The sequence below is a fragment of the Pipra filicauda genome, unplaced genomic scaffold, assembly GCF_003945595.2.
Source record: "Pipra filicauda isolate LSUMZ 115617 unplaced genomic scaffold, ASM394559v2 scaffold72_size3293161_pilon, whole genome shotgun sequence".
Taxonomy (NCBI): domain Eukaryota; kingdom Metazoa; phylum Chordata; class Aves; order Passeriformes; family Pipridae; genus Pipra; species Pipra filicauda.
Window position 1 is genome coordinate 136,955 of NW_024104898.1, and position 14,929 is coordinate 151,883.

Sequence of the window (14,929 nt, forward strand, 5' to 3'; positions counted from 1 at the left end):
ATTCTACTAGTCACAAGGGAATTCTTCCACTCAAAATTTGTTTTTTAAAAAATTAACAGGTGTGACACTTTGTAATTGTATGAGGCAAGTCTCGCTAAGCTCAAATGACTGTATAAAGAACGACTGTAGAAAATGTTTTCACGTTACCTACACCTCTTGATTGTTACATACACCTCTTGGTTGTTTCTCAAACATCTTCACTGCATTACTGTTTTCTTTTGCCTTTTCTTATTTCACCAAGAAAACTCATTATTTCTAACAAAATGGTGCTGAGGGAACTGATGCTTGGTAGTTCTTATGCTTCAGTATTGACAGTACTAGCTTCCTACTAATCCAACTGCTTTTTAATGATAATAAACATTTAACTCTGAATGAGAAGGGTAAGTGAAGAGTGAAGAAGTGCCTCTTAGGTGTAGCAACATAGACAAACGAAGGAACCAACTCCTCAAGAGCCAGAGCATTAAGTTCTAACTCAGCTGAGCAGCAACCATCAAGGAAAGGAGAAAGGATGCACTTGGAATGTATTAACAGTAATAAGTGAAGGTTAAACATTCTGGTCAGTACAGAAAAGAACAAGAAAGAACAGAACAAAATCAAAGCTGAATGCTCAATCAAAATATTTATCTTTCCTTTTCCAACTATCTGTTTCTTACACCTCACCAGCAGAGAGATGTTACCCTGGTAAAATATTATTGTTTAATACTGAGGCTATGTTTACTTTTTCCCTCACCATCACTAATAAAAAGTAATGGTTAATCAAGAATTAGGAAATCCTCTACTCTATCATCAACCTACCTCACCAACTTTAAACATTACAATTTTTTTATACAGTCATGAATTCAAGTGACCTTACTGTTTAATCTATTTTGATTTGACTTAACATAGCAAATATTAATACTCTACTTTAATCTGGATTACTGACATATGCTGTGTTCTACTCAATTCCTTCAAATAATTTCAGAAAGCAGTTAGTTTTTGTAGCATTTGCTTTTAGTTCATCGGTCTTATGCAGAGTTCCCCTATGCTCTAAGTATTCACTAATTTTCTTATCAGGTTTTTGTTAATAATTTCCTACCTAAGTAAAATATTTGCTAGGTTCACTGAAAGGATCATTCCTTGTACATTTCCTTTTCCTCAGATCTCTCACATGTTCTCCAAAATCCATCTTTTAAAGATTCAGTCTGCAGATTTTTAAACTTCTCAGTATATTTATTTCCATCTCCTAAATCCATGTATGCTCATTTTTTAAATTTCTTTCCCTCTTAAATCATCAGTAATAGTCTCCTTTCCTCTTAGTGAAAGCATTATAAAGTCAGTTCAACAAAATGAGACTTTTTCATTCTATTCACATTTTAAACTGTTAATAGCAGGTTTTTGTAACTGGTTGCACCTCATAATGCAACAGCTTTTAAAGCTTTTGTTGTTATTCTTTACTTCAAGAGGATAATGCAGATTACATGGTCTTGTACACCACTGGCCCTTAAATCTATTTTAAGGCCAAGCTGGACTAAGATTTCATCTTTTAGAAGATCTAACTCTGTATATCACAGGCAGAGACCAGTAGCACTACAGATAAGGCAGAAGAACCGGAGAGGTTGTTCTTCTAACAGAGAGGTAACTGAGGAGCTGAAAATCCAAAAAACCAATACTTATTTTCAATATTGCTGGGAAAGTTAAAAACAAAAAGCACAAAATGACAAAAAAACCCCAATGCTATAGTCAAACCTAAATTAAAATAATTTAGTACAAATTCCTGTGTCTGAGCAAGTCACAGACTTGAAACAGAAGCATGAGTATCATGTCATAGTATTTGACTCAGTGAACTCATTTTCAGCTACAGTATGCTTCTAAAGTTCAGAGGAATATTAAAAAAAAAAAATCCCATAAAATCAATATAGACCACTAACAGTCCATCAAGGAAGTATTTTCTACACTTCTTCAAGCAGCAAGTATGAGATTTATTTTCAGAAACTTTTTTATGGTACACCTGAAAATATCACAGGTATGAAAGAGAAACAATCTTCTTTCTAAAGAACACTAAGAAAAGGGCTGAAAACCGTGATTCAGACACCAAGACTGGAAGGCAGAGTCTTGACCATTCAGTTATACATATTGTAATCAAAGGTTATCAAACTTCTCACAAAATAACCTTGAATTCTTTTCTACACAAATTGTGATTATAGCTTATTCCATTAGCGCATTTTAATTTAATCTATTTCTATAATAACATCTTCTGCCCACCTGTCACACCTATTTTCACTTTTTCAGAAATCACACGGGCCACTTATTAACAGCTTTAAAATGGCCTTCTGCAGATCACAGCAGTGCAATACCATCATCACAAAAAAGAGAAGAAGTCTTTTTTTGTGTAAATAAGTACAAAGTAAAATCAGTGTTTCTCCAACCTTTGCATCATCTGGTCAAAAACAAGTGGTTTGGGGGAAAGAAAAAGGGAAACAAGTCACAAAGATTTATTATCTGAACTTGTTCAACTTGAATGATTTACCTTCCATTACATATGGATCATTAGCAGTATGCAGAGACAGAGAAATTACTTGAAAATAACTACCTGAAGGATACAACTTCATAGAAGGTATTTTCCATCTGAAAACCAGCCTTCAAGTTGTTTGGAAGAAAGATATTTTGGTACTGTGAAAATACATTGCTGGGTAGATGCCCTCACTAAGATAAGAATGAATATTAGCACTGCTTTGGCTTTTGCCTTTCACTACACAATTCTCCCTTTTTGATTAGCAGTATTTTCTTTGAACTATGTGTCTTCTATGCAAACAGTGCTTGGAGACATTCAACATGGCTGCCACAACATTTTAAGAGCTGCTTAGGAAAAAGTTAAAAGCTGTCATCCTTCTAAATTTCCTAAGACTAAGAGCAGTGAAGCTTTTCTGAATACTTCACACAGAAAAAAGTCTGACCCCAATCAAAACAGGCCACTATTTCTTGGAAATATCTGTCGCCAGACCTGAAGCATCTAATCCAGCTGTGCTGAGGGAGCCTGCCAAAACATCCGTAGAAGATCTGGGAGCCGACGCCAAATCAAGAGACATAAACAAGAATGACTGCCAGGAACAGCACGGCAAGATATTCTACACAGGGTAGAAGGCGCCAGCCTTACACTGATCAGACACACCAGCGCAGAAAACAACATAAAATTAAATCAAGTGTTTCTAGAGACATGGCTCAGGAGTCCAGTTCTTTGGTTGAAATATGTTAAGACAGGAAGCGAGCTAGACTAAGTGAAATAGGACATGTACTTGAGAGAAACAGTACTACATTTCAGCTAGCTCCTGAAAATTCAGAGGCAACAATGCAATTTACTGGTGAGGGAGTAAGTATTGATAAAGTCATAAAAAGTAACCCTCAACTGTGAGCAGCCTCACACTGCAATCTACTGGGTGTTAGCAAAACTACATCAAAACTACTGTTGAAAAAATGGTAGACTCAACTACACACTAGCTCCTTCTAAGCTCTTTGCTATTTAGTCTATTAAGACTCCAGCAGAAATAATCAGCCTTCCTATGCACACAACAAAAAGGTAATCTCACAGTTACTAAAATAAAGGCCAAACATTAAACTACATTTGTTAGAAAACCATGACAATCAGTAAGTAATTTTCTACCTCACCCACCACAAAATGACATGAAGTAGAGAATAACAATAATGCTTATGAAGCTGTTTATTTATATTAAAATTTGAAACCATTTGGTTGATGAAAGAAATGCTGAACACACACTATAAAGAAGAGGAGCTCATAAAAGCATGTTTTTGAGAAAACCAATGGCACCTTCTCCTAAGGGCACTGCAAACATGGGAGTCCTCTGGGCCACAATTTCATATTCTGTCCCATTACTCTTAACTTAGTTCATCTAACTGAGAAACATTTGGTATACTGCAAGCCCAGGACAGAAATGAAGGAATACAAGAATGATTCCCTGCCCCCTCACACCGCATCAACCTTCTCCTAACTTGACAGAAATGTCTTCTTCCTACCTTGTAGGATCTCATTTACCAGCTCTGAGATCCCAGTGGAAAAAGCCAGCATTGCAACTGACTACGGCCTGACCTGGCTGACAGCTGATTTAGGAAAATGCTGGGAAAGAGAGCAGTGCTTCCAAGCTCAGCATGTTGCCATTCTTTGAAGTATCAAGCAAGAACACTTGCTGGGAGACATTTCCAGCAGAAATACAAGACTGTTTCTTCAGAAACCGGCAAATAAAACTGCTGTTTAAAACCACAAACTCATAAATAGCTGTCTCTAGGACACACCAGTCACAAGCATCACATTTACTTACAGAACCATTACACACCGGCACTGAAACTGTCCCACTGGATCACACCAGCTGACAGTAGCCTACTGACCTGAGTAACAAAGGCTAGTGCCATACACTGCAGAAAAACATACAACAAAAGACAGAAGACACCAATATGTAACCTGCTAATAAGAAGACAGGTGTTTTTTCCTAATCCTGACAGGGACTACTGCTCTAGACTTTAAATGTCATAATTTAGGTGGATTTTACAGATTAAAACTGGGGAACATTTTCACTATCCATACGGGAGTTTAATTTTTGATTTTTTTTTTTTTAAATGTTACAAAGTTTCTCTGATAGCACACAGAAATGTATTAACATAGTTTGATAATTTTTGATTGCCAATTTGTCTTGGTTATGAACACGAAGTACTAGAGATGTCTTTAAGTAACCAGGAATAGCTCCCTCAGTTTTGAAATACAAGAAATCATCACAGAATATATGTAACTTAGAGTATATCTTTAACTGAACAAGAACATACTCTACTGTCTCTTATTGTGACTCTAAGCCTTGCAGTCATGCCTCAAATGTAAGCCTTTCTATAGCAATAATCTGCAATCTCCATTATGCATACATTTGATATTTTTCTTGCTATATGATAGAAGATCAGTACCCAGTGCCTGGGCAAAAAGAGTATCTACCTAAAGCATTCCTTCAAGAACTCCCCAAAGAGGAAGCAAGTATACTGGAGCCCTGAGGCTACTGCTGGCCAGAAAACTGGCTGCAGCTCCATATTAGCAGATGAATTGGTTCCTACAAGAAAGAGATGAACTGGATGGTCGAAGGCACGTCTTCTGCTAAAGATGAGTAAATCTAAATGCTATACAACAGTGTTGCACAACCAATAGCATCCATTTTAAATTATCTAGCAGCAATATCCTATTCCCCATTTGCAAATGTGTATATTTTAAATATTATTTCTACTAACACAAACTATTTGAGAGTTTTATTTTATTAATATTTTATTAAAGAGAAGCAGGAATTATCTGATAGGAAAATGGTATGTAAGCAATTATTGTTTTGCAGTAGTAACATAAACGTACTCTTTATTCAAGAATTTTAAATTACATTTTACTACTAAAAAAAATATAACTAAATTTGGCCTAAAATAAATTGGTTGAACAGAGATTTCTGAAAACATGATTAAAAAACCCAACTTGTTTGCCTCAAAGATTAGAATAACAGGAAAGTATAGGTAGGAATAAAGCAAACTGGGGACTTCTACTGAAAATCCCCATGAACAAAAAAATAGAACTTGATCAACTGGTAAACACGAACATAGAATCATAGAATCAGCCAGGTTGGAAGGGACCTCTGAGATCATCAAGTCCAACCCTTGATCCAACACCACTGTGGTTACTAGACCATGGCATTAAGTGCCACATCCACTCTCATCTTAAAAACCTCCGGGGATGGAGAATACACCACTTCACTGGGCAGCCCACTCTAATGCTCGATTACCCTCTCTGTAAAGAATTTCTTCCTAATATCCAACCTAAACCTCCCCTGGCACAGCTTAAGACCATGCCCTCTTGTCTTACTGATAGTTGCCTGGGAAAAGAGGCCAACCCCCATCTAGCTACAACCTCCTTTCAGGGAGTTGTAGAGAGTGATGAGGTCTCCCCTGAGCCTCCTCTTCTCTAGGCTGAACAACCCCAGCTCCCTCAGCCTCTCCTCACAGGACTTGTGCTCGAGTCCCTTCACCAGCCTTGTTGCTCTTCTCTGGACCTGCTCCAGCACCTCAATGTCCTTCCTGAACTGAGGGGCCCAGAACTGAACACAGTACTCCAGGTGTGGCCTCACCAGCACTGAGTGTAGGTGAGTGTTTTGCAAACATGGGAGTGTTTGCATTACAGTGTAGAACAGTTCCTACTCATTTAATTACATAAAATAAACTAGATATACAACTTATCCACTGCCCTGGTCCTGCTGGCCACACTGTTCCTGATACAGGCCAGGATGCCATTGGCCTTCTTGGCCACCTGGTCACACTGCTGGCTCATGTTCAGCTTCCTGTCAATCCAAACTCCCAGGTCCCTTTCTGCCTGGCTGCTCTCCAGCCACTCTGTGTCCAGCCTGTAGCACTGCATGGGGTTGTTGTGGCCAAAGTGCAGGACCCAGCACTTGGGCCTTGTTGAACCTCATCCTGTTGGAATCAGACCATCTCTCCAGCTTGTCCCTCACACAATTAGTTTCCAGAAGATATTTCCGTAGAGTCTTTCATATTGAAAAGACAAAAAACTTAGCAAGATTAAAAACTAGTAATTACTAGACTGAAAACAGTTAAGATTTCAGTTGTCACATATTATTAAACAAAGCTAGTACTTTGAACAAAAAGGGAATACATGGTAATTCTGAGGTACAATCTATTCAGTTAGGTGGAATTTTACCAAGGAAAAAGTATTCTTTATTGACCAACCATGGGTTCTATTAGCATGTTTTGTAGCAGTATAATGTTAGCTATTGTTCTTACTATAATGCAGACATTTAGACTACTGGTTTTATTTAGTATAATATTATTTGTCAATTTGAGAACTGAGTATATACAGAAAAAATATTTCTTGTTTTTTTAAAATAAAGAAGAGAAATAAAGTATCTGTCTTCAGAATTTCTTCGTTATGTGCTCATCACTAAAGCAGCATACCTTTCCTGTTTAAGTGCATATTCCAGCATTTTGATTCTTCTCACTAGATCCTTCTTCAGATTTTCCTGTCCCTTCCTTTCACCTTGAAGAAAGGCAATCTGGGCCTGCAAAAGAAAGGGTTCAGTTTAGAATCTGCTTCCTCAAAATCATTCAGCATAGCTCCTAGGTTTGTGTGTCTTCCCAAGTTATTTTAAAATTTATTTGTAGAGTTCAAAAGAAATCGGCTCACTGTGTTTCATAAACATTAAGTGCTTACACACAACACTGCAAAGATAAGCCTTCTAAACTGCATGCTGGTTACAGATCAAAAACAACAAGGAAGAAAAAGATAAGAAATAAAACAATTTTGGTTTGTTTGACAGAGTTTATTTCCTCTCTTGGCTAAACATTCAATAAAGGATAAGGAATAAATAAAATAAGCAAACAAAAAGCCTTCAGCAGATAAAAGTATTTACCAACAATAAGCAGAAGATGATGACAAAGTATTTCTGCTCACTAACTGATGTATGGTATAATTAGTGTATTGTGCTATAGATACATGTTAGCTACATGATACTAGTAAAAAAATGTAAACCATGTTCAACTAAAAGAAAAATAAAACCCCATTTGTAATACAGTGTTAATTATGATACTAAAATAGGTTAAAGAAAGTTCTTCAGAAATACTGTTATTAAGACAGGAAAAAAAAAGGGAAAACAGGGAAAGGTATTTTGGTGAGGGAGACAAAGAGAGAAATGGTACAGAAGTAAATAAAGTCAAGTAGAAAATACACAGTTAACCTTTATCAACTTCCAGCACAGAGTAAGTATTTAGTTGCCTGTGAAAAGTCCTCCTTCAAATAAAAAGCTATGACAAATACAAGATCCTAATTCCTAATCCTAAAGGAAGAACTACCTGCTTTTGTACCTAATGCTCAAATCATGTCCCTTATAAGAGGCAAGTTCTTGTGCTTGCTCAATTCATGAATACACTTTTAGACAGAAATATCTACAGGCAGTCACCACTTCATGCCTCAGCCTCACCTGGCATTGCAAGCCACCTGCCATTTTCAGGATCAGAAGCTTTCTGTCACCTCTGAAGCAAAAAGTCTCCAAGCATCTCATCTGTCTCTTGAGAAGCATAAACAGGATAAAAGGCAACTGGTCTAGACCATCAGCTGTTGAACATGAAGACCAATAAGCCTTTCATTTATACAAATGCCCACTGAAGGTCTGTAAGTGTTTTCTGTAGGCACTGCACTCTATACCAATCTCTAGGGAAAGTCAGCGAGAAATGAGCAGGAATATGTTATCCTCACAACCTTGCAAGCAGTCCCCAGATAGTTTAGTTAATGGAGACAGTCGTTTCTGAAGAATAATTTATCTGACTGCAGATTTTTACTCCAAGGGGAGGAAAAACAGAACCTGTAAATGTCATTTTCTCTCCATCAACTATAAAGTGAATGCATACAACTAACTCGGTTGAATTTTGGAAACCAGACAAGATGAATCTTACTCTAAAAGGCCACTTGTTGGTGGCCATCTATAGCAGCTGCTCTAAAATATGACACCAGCTGACATAATTTTATTGCTCAAGTACAGCCAGTAAACAGCTTGACAAACACCTGAAGAATCTTTAACTGCCAGTCACCAACTAGAGCAGCCAGTTTATGTCAAGTGAAAAACACTGGCTGTTCTCCAACAAAGTCAGTCTTCAACTTCAATAGGGGAAACACATCTGAATTAAAAAAAAAAAAAAAAAAAAGTCAACTGAATCAAAAGAAAGGCCTCTTGCTCTGGCATCAAGCTTTCTTTCCACTTAACACTTGAACTGGGATGAACAAAAAACTACAATTGAATTCTAATGTTCATTTTACACTCAGGTTTAAAGAAAGGCACAGAAGAAAGAAATGCTGGTGCTAGAGTCAGCATTTCCTCCCCTGAGGAATGTAACTGTGCAAGAAGCATGTCACCTCAACAAGGTCACCATCTGAATAACAAGAGGAACGCCTCAAACACATATAACTCAGTTTGCAGTAACTGTGCAGACACCCAGATTCTCTCTCCCTGTCTCCAAATACGCCCAGCAGAACTAAACATTCCCTTCTAATCAAAAAGTGAGAGAACATCAAAACACACTTTTCAAAACAGTAGAAGGTGATGTAAATATGTATTTGGCTGGAATGAGAAAGATCATTCAATGCCATCAGGACACAAGCTGATATGATCTATGATGTGACCTGCTGTCTTCAAGCAATTCTAAGCAAGAATGAACTGAATGAACACACTGGAATAAAGCATTTTTTACCTGGCAGGTTGGCAAAGGACAGCCAGTAATGACCCTGCTCACGCACTGCTATACTACAAAGGTCAAACCAGCATTACCATGCTAACAACTGAGGCTAAAGTCATCTTCCACTGGTAGCAGGTTGAACAAAATAAAAAATGCAACTTCTCAGTAGTTTTGACAGCTTACTTTTGTAAGAGGGAGAGACATTAATGGATATGATTAAGAAAGAACATACAACACCACCTTCACGTGGACATCTTTTACTGTCAGTAGTACATCAGTGCTCTTACTGATGTCTTATAGCTTTTCTTTTTCTAGGACTTCCATGAAATCCTCGTGTTTCTTACTCAAAAAGCATGCAACAATAGAGTCGAATCTACAAGCCAAGTCTTCAGCCCCACACAAGCTTATTGCTAGGATGCTTCAGCGTTACTGAATATTTTACAGATAGGTAGTTTTACTGGTAAATCAAGGAGCAGAGAATAATTTTGCTCTCTCCTTGGAGGCTGCACAGTTTCTAGCATAGTTTGTTTATGCTTTTTTTCAGAGTAGCAGCCTTATGTCCAATACTCACTATTTTTGAGAAATTCTGGCTCTGAAAATGAGAATAGTTACAGTTCATATGTCTTAAGCAGACTTAATTCTTTAGAATGTTTTGCAATTAACTGAAAATGTGCAAAGGAATCTAAATGTTCATACCATAAATGAAACATTTTGCAGTATAAATGAAAACTGAACGAGTACACTGAGTTTAAACAGCTAGAATAACAAATTATGACATCTAGCAGTGTTTTCTCAGTCTCTAGAACAAAACAGCGATAACTCCAGAATCACTATTTCAAATCAAAATACATAGACAACACCTGCCTAAATGTCTGTGCAAACATTTAATGTGTAAGAGGTTTGCGTTTAAATAGGGTGAAAAGTATAACTGAACTGAGCAACTACAGTTTTCTTATAATTCACACATAAATGACAGAATTTTATCAATAGTTTGAGACTCTACAGGCCACTTCCCAGAGCTGCAGCTTTAGCACAAGTCAAACCTGAAGCCTGTGTTATACCTGAGTGAGCAGGAGAGAAAGGAGATGCACTTCTGCTTTGAGTGATCTGCAACACTGTTCTACACTTGCGTTTTGGCCACTCCTGGGAAGGTTTGCCAAAAATTTCAAGAATTTGCAAATATTCCCAACGAACAGGTTCTGTGACAACTGACCTTCTAACTAACGAGGTTAAAATGCATCAAGTTGTAAGCTAGTCATCACAAACCTCAAAATCGCCTACGGAGATCACGCACAACCTCATATTGTTCCTTGCCTTATGGGTGGGGCGCATCTTCTCCATAAAGCACCCAGCCCCGCTGGCTCCGCAGCAAGGAATCAAGGCAGCATCCGCCTCCCATTTATTCCAGACTAAGTGCTACAAGTTACTGTATTCCAGCTCAACCGTGAAATTAAAATCAAGAGAGTAGGAGAAAGTAAATAAAAAAAAAAACCCCACACAAAACCAGAGAACACTGAGAAGAGAGATACCTGGCACGGCCTATTTCTGTTGCAACTGTAGAGTTCAGTATTTTTTTTCCCCATTTTATCTCACTGAAGTGTTTCATATTATCAACTGCAAGAAAACTTAGAAGTGGCATACACATCCAGTCTAAATTAATAGCACTGTAGCTACCTTAACTATTCCACTTCTTTATTGAGAGATTTTAAAAATAACATTCGTTCTTACATTAAAAAAATTTCTCACAGGCAACAACACTGTTGTTTTAAGAAATTCCCCAAAAGACTCTAAAGTCACATTACTGTGAAGTAGACAAAAAGGTTTTAAGTAGCACTGGGTTAGAAACAACTTTTTTTTAAAATGCTGCTGACTTCTTAATACAGGCTTAGGAGGCATAGCAATATAATCAGATAATGAAATTGCATCCATCCACTAAATGTTTAAAAATTTAAACTGAAATCTACACTTCCTAGAATCAGCAACCGCAACTACAATGATGTTAAAAAGTATCTTATATCTGGACACCTTTTTAGGCTGACACCTTGACACTACAAAACAGCATGAGATAAAGAATATTTATCTTTAACAGAAATTGTTTAAAAATAAACATACTACAACTGCCAAACAACTGATGCATGTTTAATATCAACTTCTATCAGTTCTTGAATTTTACAGCTATTGCAAGTTCAAAAGCAATTTAACTTTTTTCATTCTTAACACTTAAGAGTTAACTTAACTTAAGGTTAAGAGTAAACCTCACTTCAAATTTATAGGCACTTGAAGGTCACTGGGCATCATCTGACAAAGAGCCACAATTCTCTATATAATGCTTCCATAATTCAACAAGGTTTTCACAGGTCAAGGGAAAGAGAACACAGGAGGAAAAAAACTGTAAGAAAAGTATTTAAAAAAATACGCAGACGGCTAAAATAACAAAATACATTACAGAGATTAATCAATCTGAAACAGTTGTGCTAACCAGTCTACCAAGATCTGCCAGAAGGGTTCTGTAGGCTGCCAGGGTACTCAGTATTTTAGATTGTAGTTGGCTCACTGAAGCACTGCATATTTAAGTATATTTGTAAATAAGTGTAGCATGCCCAGGGAGTGAGAAGAAAAGAGATAAAAAACAGGTACGGGGGAGGGGGGAAGGAAAACATCAGCGGTCTAGTACAACTAGCAAACAATTTTTCAGGCACCATACTTAACACCGCAACGCACACCTACTAGCACTCTGTCAAGAGAGGCTAGGAAGCTTTCGTAAGGGCGTGTAGCCATTTAAGATAACACAAAAGTGAAGTGGGGTCACAGGCTGAAACAACCGACAGCATCAAGGCATATTTAACATCACCCCACACATAAGTACTTCATCCCATTTATTCCAAACACACTCATGCTGGACGATAACACCTCATGGGACTAATACACAGCACAATCTGCTCCTGGCACGTTATTTTTGTTGGACTTCTCAGAGATGTCCTAAAACTGGCATCAGAGCTAAACCCTGAAAAACCACCGAAAAGAGTTCAAAGATTTAGCTCACAGTAATAAAAGATGGTTGAAAATGCCATTTACTTACATTCTTCATCTCTTTGAAAACATTGTTTGAAAAGAAAATTCAGTAAGACTGAAAAACTCCTAATAAATGACCCAGAATAAAAAATTATTTCACAATTTATTTCTGGCAATACCTTGATTACTAACATAAACATCTCAAAAACAGGAAGACTTGTCTTTCCATGGTTTGAAGTGTTTTACTAGGCAGATCTCAGAGAGTTAGTCTTTCTTCCATCCACTCTTCAGTGCTGCCTTTCACTGTTCTGGTAATTGCAAACATCAAAATAGTTTCTGAGTTAGCCAAGCAATGCATATTCGGCTTATTTAATCATTCTCCATAAGCGAAAATTCTCTCTAAACCTCCAATAATTTTTGTGGTACACCTACTTAAGCGGTGAGCATTAACTTTTTTTTTGACCCGAGAGCACACTGCATGTAGACTGATATAAGCACAAAAAGAGTGCAACTTTTAAACGTGATGTTGTAATTCTATAGGCAACACTGAAATGACATGTCACAAAATAATCACATATTATGAGCTGGAGTCTAAATTGCAAATGCTCAAATTCCTTTCCACTTGCTGTACAAGAATGGCAGAAATGCAGCGACAGCAGTCAGCACCAGAGCTGATAAACAGACTCATGGCCCACATTTAAACTGAGACAATGGAAGTTCACAGGCTGAATGAATCACTTGGGGTATGGCAAGACAAGGGAGAACAAATCTGGAGGAGATTTTTAGATTTGGCTTCAGTAACAAAAAGAGTCGTGAACCAGACTTGACCACACAAGCATTTGCAGAGGCAATTGGCACACTCCTATTCCTCATACCTACATCCAGGATCAGCTACTCCTTGTATTCAAGCATGAATTGCTTGAACCACCCTGAACTGACTAGGACATCAAGTGAAACAGATACAAAAATAAATGAGTTTGTTCTCACCTCCTGTTTACAAGATTGGATATGAATATCATGCATGCCATTTTTGCTCTGATGCTTTTGCAATCCTGTCCTATGTGACTGCCCTAAAGGGAAACATATTCCTGGCTAAGAGCAGAAAAAATGCAGTCTTTCCACACTGCGATTTTTAATTTAACTTCTTTGTCGCTGGGCTATTTTCAATATATTCAATACTGGTGAGCATATAGCAAACTCTTTTCAAATAGGAAAAGAACATCTTCTGGATGAATACATCTACAGGTCCATACAGTACAGGTCACTCAGATAAAGTGAACCTTTGTTTTCACATTTCAGAGTATTTTTACTTCTAGTGTATTGTCTGCAAAGCTTGGATTAAGAGCATTCTGAAATGATTCAGAAGAGTTGTTTCAGGTATCTAAGCCATTCTCAGCATTTAAAAAGACAACAAAACAATCCTTAATCTACTTTAAAATCAGTTCTTGTCACTTTTTGGCTAAAAAACTTAGGAGGACTTGACAAGGCTTGGCAGCCTTGTGAAGCCAAATATGTGAGTAGGTTGCTGACCAATAGCTATTTTCTCAGAAAACTGTGTGCTGATAACAGTTTTAGTTAAGGCTTGGTATTTGTACAGTCTTAGTTCACTCAGCAATAAATTAAGATGAACCAAAAGTCTCTGGAGATACATGTGACCTTCCTTGGGGAATTTTACACAGCCTGTTCTAAAATTAAACAAAGTTTCCCTGTCTACTGAAATGTCAATAAAGGCTAAGCTACATTTGCAACTTGTTGTTCAAACATTCCTGATGCAATAAAACTGACGAGTCAAGACTTTCAACAGAAAAAGAAGGGCTAAAATTTGAGTAGGCCACAGAAATACCAACTGAAATTATAAATGTACACTAGTAAAGACACGCGGGATATTTCACCATATGCTAACCTGACACTGAAAACCAAAGCTCTCCATTTATTCCATTTTTGCTTAATTCAACAATTCTACAGCAAATCATGAAAAATATAAAATGCTCTGGTTTTTTTAAATGCAACTTTCTGTCAATATTTACTTTCCTAAATGACTTAGGCCCATTTAAGAAACATGTTTTCACTACACTTTAAATTATAGGTTTAATAGATTTGAGAAGAATGGGAATATCTGATGCTAGGAAATAGTCAGATCATTCATGCAATTGAAAAAAAAAATAATCAAACAACTTTAAAAACCAGGTACAAATGTGCAAAGAACCAGTCTCATCGGTTTGTATTTACATTCTGCTTCTACAAATTTCTATAATGCTCTTTCATCACTGAACATTTACTCCCACTAGTATCCCAGCTCAAATAAAACAAGCCATGAGAGCTTATCAATGAGTATACTGGAATTAACTGGCAAACATCAATATAAGCAAAGAGAAGACCACAGAGGTTTCTCTCCTTTGCTTTACATGAATTTGGCAAATAGAAAGTTTGCTTTAAAAGTTTGCAAAAGAAAGGATATATGATAGTCACCAAGACCCATTTAGTACCATCTTTCCCAACTAAACACAGCTCAGTATTCTGACCATGGTTTATTTTCTTCCGTCTTTCTTTTGATTTATCTGACATAAATAAAACAATTAAGTTGAAATTATTGCTTCTCTGGAGTGGAGAGGTATTTAACCAGAGTTTTTTGTAGTATCTGCCTTAAGAGAAAAAATTTTACAGAAGACTTCTA

General features: G+C 37.0%; 1 protein-coding gene across 3 annotated transcripts in view; it reads right to left on the reverse strand.

Moving 5' to 3' along the window:
* The window catches only part of STRN (striatin), a 71,034-nt gene that overhangs the window by 51,617 nt on the left and 4,488 nt on the right, over nucleotides 1–14,929 (reverse strand). For all 3 annotated transcript variants that reach the window (XM_039389491.1, XM_027735172.2, XM_027735171.2), the window contains exon 2: nucleotides 6,973–7,076. In XM_039389491.1, coding sequence (XP_039245425.1) covers nucleotides 6,973–7,076 — 104 coding nt within the window. The remainder of the gene's footprint in view (nucleotides 1–6,972; nucleotides 7,077–14,929) is intronic.